The 14,124-nt window shown below is 41.3% G+C and overlaps 1 protein-coding gene across 1 annotated transcript in view; it reads left to right on the plus strand.

Moving 5' to 3' along the window:
* The first annotated feature begins 5,066 nt into the window (after positions 1 to 5,066).
* The window catches only part of nkd1 (NKD inhibitor of WNT signaling pathway 1), a 34,582-nt gene continuing 25,524 nt past the window's right edge, over positions 5,067 to 14,124 (plus strand). Inside the window, exons 1-3 of the mRNA XM_085448314.1 lie at positions 5,067 to 5,305; positions 5,428 to 5,460; positions 5,690 to 5,829. Of these exons, the coding sequence (XP_085304440.1) occupies positions 5,281 to 5,305; positions 5,428 to 5,460; positions 5,690 to 5,829 (198 nt within the window). The 5' untranslated portion in view covers positions 5,067 to 5,280. The remainder of the gene's footprint in view (positions 5,306 to 5,427; positions 5,461 to 5,689; positions 5,830 to 14,124) is intronic.

Below are 14,124 nucleotides of genomic sequence, written 5' to 3' on the forward strand. Positions count from 1 at the left end.
CCTATGACAGCTGGGATAGGCTCCAGCGCCCCGCGTGACCCTGAAAAGGATAAGCGGAAGCGAATGGATGGATGGATGGACTACCCAATACTTATTTTTTGCATTTTGTACATTTTATGCTGCTGTAACAAAACTAGTTAGGACCAAACCAAGACTAGGAGTGTTGCTTTAAGTCTTCCAATATTTTGGATAATCTATATATAAACTACAAATGTTCCCATTAACATGTACACAACCCGTGGTTTTAATAGTAAATGTGTTTTTTGGGGGGGGTCTTCATAATTTCAAATGCAGGGAATTTGTTATCTTTTATTTTTCTTTTCAGTGCTTATTTCCAAGCTCTTAAAGAAACTTGTTGCAGTGTTGCAGTGTGTAGCTTCATGTGATTTAACACACTTTTACTCTACTTGCCTCAAAGACCAACTGACACCAAAGAGTCTAGAAATATTCAGAATCCAGGTTATTTCCATTACTTCCACCATGCAGAAAGGCGAACACATGCCAGGCTGTCGTTCCCCCCCTGCAGACCCTTTGCCTGACACATCGCATGCTGAGCCACTACAATGGGCTGAGTCACCACCACTGCAGGAATCAACACTGTACTTCAGTCTCGATTGTCTTCTGCCCTTTACAACATCCACGCCCTTTTGTTCCTCAAGATAAAGGCAACAGTCACATGTTTGAGCTTTAAGCGGCCAGCAGCTGCTCTTCTCTCCCTCTATATGCTTCACATCCCCCTCTTCACCACCAGGCAGCATTCCCTCCAGCGCTCTCTCCAGGCATCAGGCCCCTAACATTGTTACAAGGACATAAACACAGACAAACCATTAGATGCCCCTGAATTTAGCTGCCTCAATACCCCCCATTATGCTTGTTTCCTTGGAGAATGCCCAGTTTTATGATGGAATGAGCCAGAGCTGACCACCAAGGTAGGTGCTCCCCTAGGCAAATAAATACTTACATCAATCAGACAGGTGTCTAGAGAATTTAGCTTTGTTCTTATGAAGCATTTTTTTGCTATAATGGAAAAACAGAGCAATAATCAAGGGACTGGTTTCAACTCCATTTGACAAATGCCTCAATAGAAGCGAAATATTTACTCCATTTATTCTCTGATTTGATTGTGTGTCAGGCAAAAAATAAACTGTACCCCTGATAATGGGGATTGATTGGAGGTTTGGGGGTTCACGTTCAGGAGATGGCTCTAAATCCCCCCTCCACCTCCTCCTCTCTCACAGGCATCAAAGGGAAAGCTAGGAAATAGGGCCTGCAAAGCCATCTCTCCGTTGGCCTCTTCAAAGGACAGGAAGTGTGTCAGAGGGACAGGCCTTCTTTTCCACCGAATTCAGACGAGTTGCTATAATAACACGTTCATCTGTGTCTGTGGCAGACTAGTTCAAAGGGGAGTCTGATTCCTCTTAGTACAACACGTGACGATGGAGTCATGATGCGGAAAACATTGTGCATGTGGACCAGCCTAAGGACATGTGTCTACTGTACAGCCACATCCTGAAAGATGTGTCCTTCCTTAAAAATCGGGTCTGAGGCAGGATTAGAGTTTTGATATTAACAACTCTCCTCCAGGCAGAGGTGGTTATTACCTGCTTAACTACACAAGTTATAACTTCTTAAACTCCCATGCTGGTTAGACTTCAGTGAAAGTTAAACCTGTGAATGTAGAATATGTGGCTGATATTCGTCTCCGGTATATTTAAACCATACAAAACATCTAGTCTGATCACGTCTGTATGTTTCAGTGGGAGTGGAGATTGCCACAAAAGTATCAAAACTTTTGTGAAATTTGTGACAGATGGAATCGCAGGTGGCTTTCTAAAACTGTAAATCGGCAATGCTGAGCATTTGAAAGCTTCATTACATTTTGCATTTTACAAGCAAGTTTTTTGAGGCCCTTTCTCAAAAATGTAACGCTATCAACAACTGTGCTTTTTAAATGGGAATAGTCCTCAGGTGAATACAGTGGGATAAAGATCACATAAAATATGCACAAAAATGAAAATCAGCTTGGCTTCTAATTTAAACAAATAAACAACAGTCTGTAGGCTGCCAGCATGTGTGCTTCACATACTGGCAGCTAGGGCTGGGCGATATGACCCAAAATTCATATCTCGATATTTTTTAGCTGGATGGCGATATAAGATATATATCTCGATATATTTTTTTTAAGCCATAAAGTAAGAACAAAAAGAGAGTTCTAAGTCAAAGCTGTGTCCCAGATGTCACACAGGCACTTTTATTAACATACAGCACAGATGTACATGAAAAATTACTCAAAATTAAATTATGAGCATTCATTAAATAATAATGCTCCATAAATAAAAGAAAACAAGGTTGTTTTTGTGCTAAACAAAGAGCTCACAATTGTGCAGTCAAAATGTAAACTAAAAGACGCTGAGCGTAATAACAAAGACAGATTTCACAGCTGCTCTGTTCCCAAGTTTTACTGTGTGACTGATAGCCTGGAGTTTGAAATCCGCTTCATAACCACGTCTCTTACAGGTGCCATTTATGGTCCTTATACACACACAATACGGTAATATTACGTTGATGCACAGTACATATCACTCCGCGAAGCTCTTCGGTAGCCGTAATGCGCCGACAATCTATCAAGCGGTGCAGCTCCGTAGCTTACCAAAGTCGTACTCAAACATTTTTGACAGATTGCTGAGCGCCGTGTACTACATAAAATCAGTTCGCGGCCATCAAGCACAACCAGAATTCATACATAAGGCGCGCTATCAACTTTTGAGAGAATGAAAGGATTTTAGGGTTAGCGCTGTTAGCGCGGTTAGCTCGTTAGCATGTTTAGCTCGTTAGCACGTTGACGCCGTCCAGCCCCACGCATGGGGAGATGCGCAGTAACTCGTTAACGGAGATTTGCCGTGTCCGTCTTGTCGCTGCCTGCACGTGAAGCGATGGGGTAGGAGGGGGAGTTGTCTTCAGTGAAGGCGAGGCGGAGTAACGTTGTGTAGAGACAAAAGTGGACGAAAGAGAGGCAAACTTGCGGCTCCACAACTATAATTATAACGTAACATAGACTATATCGATATAAAGGATATTGTCACATCTTATATCTCGTATAAAAATATATCGATATGTTTTAAAAACTCGATATATCGCCCAGCTCTACTGGCAGCCTGTATGCTGGAGGCACACGGGTAAAGGCAATATGTAAACATAAAAACACAGTGTTGACTTCTTGACAGCAGGACCCAGTGATAGTATAGGAGTGATTAGCAGCACTGTAACAACATGGATTTGCATCCAAGGACATCAAATATTAAAATTGTCCTAAAATTGAACAAAGACTTCTGTTTTAAGATTTAAAGGGAGAGGAAAAAATTTCCATGACACAGAAACGACAAAAGAAGACTAAATTTAGACATCCAGCTCTAGGAAAACCATGCCAGCATTTTGCTGTTTGATTGAAAACGCACATGAAACATTACCTTTTATGCAATTCTCACGACCTGCGTTCAGGTGACAGTCCTCAGAAAACTTATGATTCAAATCCTCCTGTTATTTATAATATGTGTTTAAATGTGATGTGAAGTGTCAGGTGAAACATTTGTTCATAAAACCTAGCTACACCAAATAAAGGACACATGACTGATCGGATTAATTCAAATCAAAAAGGACATAATGGTTTGACTGAATTGAGAACTTAATACTTTAATTAGTTTTTTGTACAGTGTGAGTTCTTTGAGATTAAATCATACAAGAATCTGACGAAGAAAATGTTGTACAAGTGATAGGAAAAGATTTCTTTTATCTATTTCTTGAACCAAACACTCTAAAAAAATTCCACTTCACATAATGGATCAGGTTGGATTTGATGTGTTTCAGACCAAAAGAACACTGTGATTGAGCACTAATTGTAATGCTGCTAAAATTGGTGCCAAAAAATAAATAAATAAATCTAATATTCAATTCCTGTTCAAGCTCAGTCTTTCACTGGTGATGATTAGAGTATCGACTTTGCAGTGTTTTCTCAAAAGATGATGCCCACTGTGCGTTATATTACGTTCACACTGAGCTACTGGCAGCCTGGCATGAAATGGCACAGTGGCTTCTGTCTTATATCTGAAGACATCAAAAGAATCTTAGCCCGCTTTCATCTGCTGCCTCAGTCCACTAAGACCCTTATTTTCATATTAGAGACCCCAAAAAGACAGGCGGGCACTGACCACGGAGCCCCGTATGAAATGACTTTTACCCCTGGGAAGCCCATCTGAGAGGATAATGTTGATAAAAAGTGAAAAAGTAGTCAGAGGTCAAAAGAGAATACAAAGAGAATGTGTATTTAATGATTGCACGCTTCGTCAAAGGTAATTCAATCAAAATAATGAAAAAAAAAAGAAAAGATTTTACATACTTTGCGATGTGAGACGCAGAGAAATTATTCTGCCCGAGTAAGCAACCCAAACCCCAAGCCGAGGGAAATGTTTCACAGCTTGCCAGTGAATCTATTTTATGTTTTGCTTATTTGTATTTCATTTTAATATAAAAGCAAGCAAGCAAACAAACAAAAAACCCACAACAAACAGACGTTTCATACACGCTTGGATTTGAAATAACAGCTGAGGTCGCTGGTTTGGGATCATTTAGGATGCCACCAGACCCCAACTGGCAAAAATGAAACAGAGAAATTAATGTTTTGGCGTCACCTCGCGCGCGCTTGAAAGCCAGAGCCGAACGGGAGCGTAAAGGCAGACAGAAAATGTCACGACGCTCCGGAAAACCTGAGATGTAATTTTCATAATAAAAGCATTGTAAAGCACGAACATGGGTCACTGAGGGGTTCTGTTGTATGTGTGTGTGTGTGTGTGTGTGTGTGTGTGTGTGTGTGTTTTTTTTAACCCGTGGTGCACCTGTAACCAGATTAGGTTTGGTTTCTGGCTCTACGTCTTTAAGACTCTAAGAGTGTGCCGCATTGTAAATATTTGCTATTTTCAAAGTCAGAATGACATGCCCTTCTCTCGGTCCATTTTTACTTGAGCTATCGCCAGTCGCTTGTGCTTTAATCTGAAATCGGTGTAAGGAAGTCGCACAGCCTATTGTCTATCGCGCGTGTCGTCAGTGGCGGCGCTCTGGATCAAAGGCTCGTTTGGCTCCTTGGTTTTATGGTCCTGTTCTGAGCGCAGTCTGCTCTCGGTCTCCACGGACGCTCCTCTGTCTGGATAGCGCGTCTCTATTTTTTTGTTATTCCTTCTTTGGATTATATTCATCTGATGGTTTTCAACTCCAACTCGATGCATAGAAATGGGTAAACTGCACTCGAAACATGGTAAGACGTCTTATTCCCGAGAGAAAAATCACAGCTGTAGTTGCTGGGTGTTGCGATACTTTCGAGTTACACATTGATTGTCTCTTGTCTTTCTTTTTCTTTTTCTATCTCCTTCTCAAAAGCTGCTATTTGTAAACCGCGGGAGAGTCCAGAAGGTAAGCGCACTTATTCCCCTACATGATGCACTCAAACATTTTCTGAGCATTTCGGTCAGTTTGTGAACAGCGGAGCAGTTTCCAGAGTCCGTATCAGCCTCAGTTTATTGCAGCACGAAGACCCCGAGAGTCTTTGAAGGTTAACGCGCTTGTAGTGTGAACACACTAGAGAGAGAGAGGAAGAAAACGGTTTGTACTCACTGCTAATACTGCTGCTTTTGTGTTTCAGGCGACAGTTTTGTAGTGAATGCCTGTTTGGCGAGGAAGGGAATCGATGACTGGCTCGTGAAGCAGAAATACTACTGCACGAGCTCGCGCCTCGAGCAACAGGACTGTCACCACAAGAATAACTGCGGGTTAACTGCACGGGTGAGTGTGACTGTATACGTACACTCGGATATTCACAATGAAGTTTTGCTCCACGACTTCTTTTATTTGTAAAGTTTGTCTTGTAACTCAAGTATTGCGTGTCTCCTCGTACATGTTTCACACCTTAAGCAGTTTTTAAAAAAACATTTTATTTCATATTTTTTTAATGCCACTTCTACGATAGCACGCGAAGCTACATTTAACCTCAAGTGTTGTCAGTCTTTTTTGACTCTTTGGTGGATAAACTTTTAACAGTGGCTGTTCACGGTGAGTTAAATGTCGCTCATGACGGGATAAAAGGTAATTAAAGTAAACCAATCGCAATCTTACTTTTGTTTTCCCTGTGAGCAAAATAAGACCGTTGAGCTCACAAATGCGCAGCCGTATGCACTTGATTGAGGGATTATTTTCAGGTAACAATAGATCAAGCCTTGAAAGCAGCTCAGTGTGACAGTCCGGTGACAAGTGTGGATCGTAAGGGCTGGAGAGAGAAATGTTGGAGGTCATGCTTGTTTTGTATTTTGGCATTGCCGTAAACACGGTGCTGTTGTCAAGCGGGGAAATCCTTTGGAATTGCTTCAGAGGAGCGTTAAGCCTCTTTGGTTTGCCATGCCTTCCTCAAAGGCAGCATGTTTGAGGAATTGGAGCCCATCAAGAATTTAAAAAACAACAACAACCCCCCCCCCCCCCCCCCCAAAAGAAAAAAAGAAAAGAAAAGGAAAATCAGTCCCTCCACTCACAATCCAGACAGTTTGAGAAGAAATACATCAATTTATTAAATGCATCCCACAATCCAGGATATATCACACCTACTGTAATATTCTGTTGTGTTATTGCATGGCATGATTTTCCTTTTTAAAATACTCGACAGATCCTTTAGTGTTCAGTGTTCTTAAAGACTAGAATCCTATCATCAGCGACATGCAGCTCCGTGGCATCATTTTCATGCAGCAAGCTGAAACCATGTTATGCCCATGCTTTTGAACTGTAAATAACACAAGTGAGACAGAAATACACATGCAGATTATAATTCCTTAATGAACCACTAGTATGAGAAGTCATTGGCATACAACCCGAGAAAGTGTAAGGCAACAAAAAGGTCTGCTGATTCCCACCAAAGCCAAAGATAAAATCCGCTGTTGTTTTGTCTGCTGGTGCAAGAGTTCTTTGGTAGATTTGGTAAGCGGAGCTGTAGAATAAAGTGTAGGGAGCTTGGCATCTACATGAAAAATTGTTCATCCTGACATGTGCCCAGAGCTGCAGCAAACTTTATCATATGGTAACAGGATCACACTCACAGCAGGCACTGGGATGTATTTTGAAGAGGGGTTTTATGGAGGAAAAACAATCTGAATCCCATGTTTCTTTTTCAGAGCATGTAGCTGCTGCTGCTGCAAAAATCCATTCCATTTATTTAGCTGTTTATATGTTCAGCGGGGTTCATATGCTTCGGGCAATTTAAGCATTTAAAACCACATTATTATCATGCAATTACCATAAATTGTTACTGCAAAAACAAACATTCGTTACTTTTTTCCTCGACATATTCACATGCTGCTTTTCCCAGCAACAGTCATGTGTGAAGTTTTGGCTCAGGATGGATGAGGCCCCCGCCAAAAGGGTTGGATGTTTTTGAACAATTTAGAGTTCAGCTTGTATAAATAATTCAAGTCTCGGTGTCTAATAGCTTATTTTATAACTCAGAAGGAAAATGAATAAAAGAAGAAAAGTTGTTTCCACATCAATATTTATTTGAGCACTTTTCTCTTTTGTTTTGTGATTATAAAGTGGATTCTAAATCTGTAATGATTATTAAAGTTTAAAGCATTTATGTTTTTTTCCCCATTCTGTGCCAGGGCATGAAGCATAGTTTACATTTTTATAAAGACAAGACTTTGCAATCCCTCATGCTCTGTAGTGTACTGAGTTACTCATTTGCCTAATAAGCAAAAGATACTCAGTTTGATCCCGGGAAGAAACACAAATCCCGCGGGAGTTGCGTCAGGAAGGGCATTTGGCGTAAAAATATGCCAAGCTACCCGCATGCGGAAACCCCTTGTGAATAAGGGAGCGGTCGAATGTCGCCTTTGAATAAACATTCACATTAACCTAATCATTAATCAGAAGCAACGTGGTTTACAAGCTGTGTCGTGATGTGAAATAGCTTTCCGTAATTTCCCTACAGTCTTATATAACTGCATAGTCATACGTTTTATGTTTGGGTTGTGTGGCATAAGCACCGTGTGTTGCTTTTCTTCCCAGTATTGTTAAGAAGAGTTACACAAACCATACCAAGTCTCAACCTTTCCAGTGGATTTACGGAATAATTCCATGAGTGGAGGTCATTCCAAACCTGTTTCATTGACTCCATAAATAATGCATTATCTTAGTGATCATGAGTCGTTGTTAAAATGAAGTAGGTTTGCCTCTATTAAAGAGAATGCTTACCATATCATTTTAACTAAATTGAAAGACTTAATGATGTGTGAGAAGAAGTTTAAGAGGCTGGCCCTGCGGTGCTTTAAGCTTAAAATACAATAAAACAAAAATGGGAGCTAATCTTTTGTGCGAAAATACAAGTCTACTCTCTTTGCTTTAAAAGTTGTCCATATTGCGTAGAATACCTGGTGAGATAGTTATTTATACCCATTATTCTTTAAGCCCCCTCTCCATGCTGAAACAGGGTCCGGCAGAATGTGGGTCGGGTGTCAACAGTGGGGAGTCCATGCTTGGAATTCTTTTGAACCATTTTTTTTTTCAAACCATATTCCCCATCAGAACACTGCAGATTTTAAAGTGGTCATTGTTCAGTAGAGTGCCTCACATTGGCAGTTTTTCTTCATTTAATGGTTTTAGATTGAAATTGTGTTCGAGCACACACGGACACACTAAGGCTTGTACTTGAAAGCACTTGAAGACTTAATGATGATTCCACGCAGGCTCTACACCCATTCATGATTTGTGTTGTCAGATGTAAGGTTGCGGGAGCTTGGCAGACAGTGAGTGAGTGGTGTGGGCAGGTGGACCCGTTGGTCCTCAACACACGAGATCCAGGTCACGTGAGCCTTGGCACACTTTAGCCCGAGTGCACAGCATGGTGTCTGCACGTACCAATAAATCTGATATGTTATGTGCAGCCTGTAAAATTCTTTGCTGACAGAGACATTGATAGGGATTGAAGATTTTCACGACTTTTGGACTTGGAAGTTCAAGTTTCTGGTGACTACTTTCTGAGCTTACCTCATTTGGAACTGAGTGCCACTTGTCACTTGCCTTCTTCATAAGTTTTCCCTTTCAATTCTGAAATCCCCTTCCCCCTCTTTTGCTTCTCCCTTCTCCTCCTTTCTCCCTTCCTATCCTCCATCTGTTTGTTGCGCTCACCCTGTGGCCTTGTGTCAGTTGCGGCTGATGAAACGAGGCTGCATTTGAAGTGGGCCACGCTGGGGGGTGTTTTTAGTGACACTGATGGCCACTCCACCCTAAAGCCCTACCCTCTGTATAGAAAAAACCCCCTCCATGTCCAGTCTTGCCAAGCTACCACTCTCCAAAGCCTGGATTAGTTTTTTTCTTCAGCTGAACTTTCATCAGTTTGTGAGGAGCGCAGAAAAAAAGCAAAGGTACATCAGTCGACAAATGCAACTCAGAAGTGAATCACAGTGGAACTTCTGGCCCCAACTCCTCCTGTCTCACAGTTGGTTGCTAGGTCTTTGATTTGTTTTTGTTTTGTTTTTTTGAAAGTAGAAAGGTTTTTTTGGAAATAGGCCTAAAGCTTTTAAACGCATTCCCTCAGCCTCCAAGTCTGATAAAAGACATGGCAGGTTTTGCGCCCCCTTCATTTTTCGTTTTTCGCTTCTGCTGTTGTGCTTTTTCTTTCCTTGTCGTTTTCACAAAGCAAGGGCCCTTGTCTAGAAGCTGAAAGCACCTTTCAAATGCAGACTCCTCTTCCTCTTTCTCTCCTTCTTTCTGTTTTCTCCCTGTGCGTTTTCTTTTCCCACCGCTGCCCTCTTGTGCGTGCTGTGTGACGTATGCCCCTCTCCCATTGGGCTCTACCCCCTCTGTGCTCCCAAGGGACCAAGGGCCTGTTGTTGCTCTTTGAAGAGGCTGGGAGAAAAGTTTGGAGCCACACTCTAAAGAGAAGAAAAGCACTGGCCTTTGGGAGGAGGGGTACCACCTGGCCATGGAGGGGCTTGGCGATTTTCTTCTTATTTTCCCATGAGAAGATGCTGTAGAAGTCTTGGGCTGACATCAGCGTAGCTGGGGGACTGGGAGGTTCAAGGAAGTGGACGTGGCTTTAATGTCACATCAGGCATCATATGTCAAAAAGATTCCTGAAAGCTGGAAGAGTTTCTCCTGTGTGACAAAGCAGAGTGGATAACTCTCAGCTGTTGTGAATGGTGTCTTCTTTATGTCAAAGAATGTTGAGGTTTTGTGTAAGATTGAGCTCTAGTAGCATTTAGACACTTGATCAGGGTTACTTGTGTTTCTTTTTTATTAAATCTAATGAATCAATTTCCATATATTTCACCATATTATACCTACAACGGAATTTATTAAGACGTAGAAGTCTTTAACATATTCTTTGTGAAGGAACTGTCACTGTAGGTCTCAGTAGACATAAAATTATTAACATGTCATTAGCCAGAGTGAAATGCTCATGTATGTGCATATCTGTTCAAGCGTGTGCATGTAAGTGTGCAGTGTGTCTGGAGTCAGCTGTCCGGATGCACTTCACAGATCAAAGGCTTCCACGGGAATGTGCTCTGAATCTCAGGGGATTAGCAGCTGAGATTGTGCTTTGTTTTCCCAAATATATGCTCAGTACGGAGCAACGGATAGCTGTTGATCAAAGTGTCTTTCTGGCTGGAGAGTTTTGTTCCGCACTTGAGGGTGGCATTTATTTCACGACTCGAAAGAATGGATAGAGGATGTTCTCCTCTTTAGTCTCCCTGTGGATTGAAATGGCTGATAAGTAGTAAACAGTATGGATGGTGCGACTCTAATTACAGAGTTTCTTTAACTGACGTCATTATCTTTTTTGATGTGTTTCTGCATGGGACATGCTAAACTTATAAATGTTTTGCTTTTTACATTTTTGACAAGAAACATGAAGTTATAAATAAGAGTAATAAAATGTAAAACATGTAGATAGCTAGAAGTTTCTCGGAGCCAATTGCAAAATTTTGAAAATTGAGAGGAAGAGAAAGCTGTGGTCTGATATGTTGTAGTTATTTTTTCATGTTTTTCTTGCGTAAAGCGAATGCAAAACTAGACTTTCATACTTCCGGGATAGGCGGCGTTGTGTGCATGGGTCTGGGAGAAAACTCTAGGTGACTGGGGACCCTGCGGTGGTCCTGGGGTTTCTGTGGGATCTCAGTGCTCAATTTAATCACCCACTTAAAAGGCTCAGCTGAAGTGGGTGTTTAAGTGTTTAAACCCTGAATAATTCTCTGTTGTTTGTTTATCGGGTTCCCCTGCGGGTTGCGCTGTGGCCCATGCAGTAAGTGCTGAATAATTTGACTGAGCACTCAAACTGACTCTCATATAAGACAAGATTAACATCTGCATAAAACTGCGATCAAGCTCTCATGAGTGTGTAGTGAACATGCACACTTGTGGACCATGAAACGCAGAAGCACTCACTGATATACATACACGCACTATCCATGTGTTTATCCTGTTATGTGAATCTATTTATCACAGCTAATAGTCTCAGTGTGATTCTCTTCCGCATCTTTGTCTTACAAACTGGACCTAGGGAAATGCCACTGATGGAGTTCACAACTTCCTTGAACCCTGCTGGTGTATTTATCCTCCTTGTGTTTGTGCTCTTTGGTGACCAGGGCTCTAAGGCCACCTGAGGTGGAGGGAATGGAGGAAGTGGGTTTAGGTAAACAGAGGTGGGAGAGCATTGTGCCTCTTACTGACAGAGGTTCCAGGGCTCCTCAACTTTTCCTGTGGCGCCAGGGATGGAGGAGGTCTGGATTGTCTGTTAGGGGATGTTTTTAGTGGAAGGAAAGTTAAACAGAAGATCAACCCTGCTGAAAGGAAAGCTGTCCACCCCCGGTGTGTTTATTCTCCACAGGTGCCACAATCCAAGGAGGACCTCACCCTGTAGGCACTGAATGGAGAAGATCAGCCCTCTGCTCCCCAAAGAGCCATTTACCCTGTCTTTCAAACTCACAACTTCTTCGCTTAACTTTTTCATAGCAACAGAAATGTCCCACTCACATGTAAAAAAATTCTTAAATGTAGGATTTGTACGTCTTTAGGGACTGCAGTCTAATTTTCAAGCTCTTTAGACTTACAACATGGTCTGAAATGTAAATATAGGTTTGGCTGTGGGTTTATGAGAGATGATGTGCAAGTCTTATTACCATAGTTGTGTATTTAGAGTGTTAAAGTGTCCTGTTTTTTACCATCAAATATTTCCTCTTCATTTAGACAACTTTATATTTGGAACCCAATTCAAACAACATTAAATTAAATCCCCTTCTGTCTAAATTGAAACCTACATTTGTGTATATTACTCTGATCTTCTCATTGTCATTGTTCATAAAGGATGTTAATGCTTCCTGTATGCTATTTATGGCAATTACGATTCTGACACAATGCAGCTGGTCTATTAAACCATTAGGAATTTTATTTTTAATTTTATCTATGCTTTAATATGAACAATGTTAGTAAAATGTGGAAGCAGTTTGCAATTGTGTAACTACTCCACTGCAAGTTCATTATGGTGAGCAGTGACACAAGCCACTAATTCCAGTCAGCTATGAATAGAAACGTGCCTCTGGCACCAGCGCGCTTGTATATAGTAGTTGAAGTGTCTATTTCTGCTGCTATGTTTACTTGCTAAGTTGAAACACTCTCTGTAATTACAGAGATTATAAGTCCACAGTTAAAAGGTCAGATGTGAGCGATGTTTTGAGGTGGTGGCTTGTGGCTGGCAAGATGGCTGCTCCAAACATGCTGCGCGTTCATGTGTGTGTGAGTGCATGGGCATGAGTGTGCACAGGCAGAAAGGAAGAATTTGGCCACCTTGGTGTTGAGGTCAGTCCCATCTGGTCAGCATGCACATGTTAGAGGTTTTCATAACTGCCACCTACCACGCGGAGTCCCACTGTTTATTACAGTGACAAGGTTTAGTATTTGGCTTTGAATAAATGCACCAGCAACTGTCATTTGGGGGAACTTGATTACAAAGATCTGATTTTATGGCATTTAATCTACAGGTTGTTTTCTTGTGTATGGTGGCTGGAATGAGCCCAGAAGGCAGACCTAAAAGAGACCTTACAAAACTAGCTTAGTAGATGAAATATTTGGTGTGTGCCAGCTTTTAATCTGACATGTAGTATATCCAATAATGAAAAATTGCTCAAAAAGAGTCCTTTCTTAAAACATTACAAACTTACATACAAATTATGATTTTGTTCAGAAAATGTAAGATTTTAAAACATCGTGGAAACATCATCATCATGCATTTTATGCTATTTTGGAGCAAAAACTTTAAACTGTAGCCACTGGCATGTGAAGTTACTGGGGTGGATCTTCTCATTTGTCTTTGGTAAAAGGCTGAAGTGCCTGTCACTGTCTTGCTGCCCTCGAGGTAGACTTCTTGACTAAAACCCTTTTCCTCCCACACTTTGCAGTACTTGAGACTGGCGTCTGAAGCCACCCAGACGACTGAAGGACTGTCTCTCCTCAAAGAGAGCTTTGACTAATTACTAAAACCCTCTAGACACAATGTAACACATTGAGTCTTGCACTCAGACACGGAAGCAAGAGTGTTTCCAAGCATTTGTCTTAAATATATAATCCATCCTATTTTGCAGTAATGACTGACACATTTGGCAAATACCATATTCTGTTAAAATGCACAGCCTGGTTCTCCTGGAGAGCTACTAAAAGTAAACTAGCTAACCTAGAATGGTCTCTGAAATAACGTGTTAGTTACAAATGTGATGGACACAGAAACACCTTCACATTGGTGCTTTCCTCCACCGTACTTAACCTGGATCATACAGATCTTTACATCACTAGATTTGCCAGTCTTACATGATGAGAATCTCTGTCAGTTTACAACTCTTAGCTCTAGTGCAGCTCTTAAGTCAGATCAGTAAATAAAACAAAATAAAACAAAACAAGAAAAACCTCCACCAGATGATGACCTATGCCAATGCCCATATACTCAGAAGCTGCTTCAGCCTAGCAATGAAATTGTTCTTTATACAAATGCTGCTGAAGTTTTGACCTCTTCTTTACACCTTGGAAGTAGTTGTGCCAATATATTTGGCA

This window comes from Copadichromis virginalis, linkage group LG1, assembly GCF_057382275.1.
Source record: "Copadichromis virginalis isolate Kocher_CV1m ecotype Utaka linkage group LG1, C_Virginalis_male_GT1.1, whole genome shotgun sequence".
NCBI lineage: Eukaryota > Metazoa > Chordata > Actinopteri > Cichliformes > Cichlidae > Copadichromis > Copadichromis virginalis.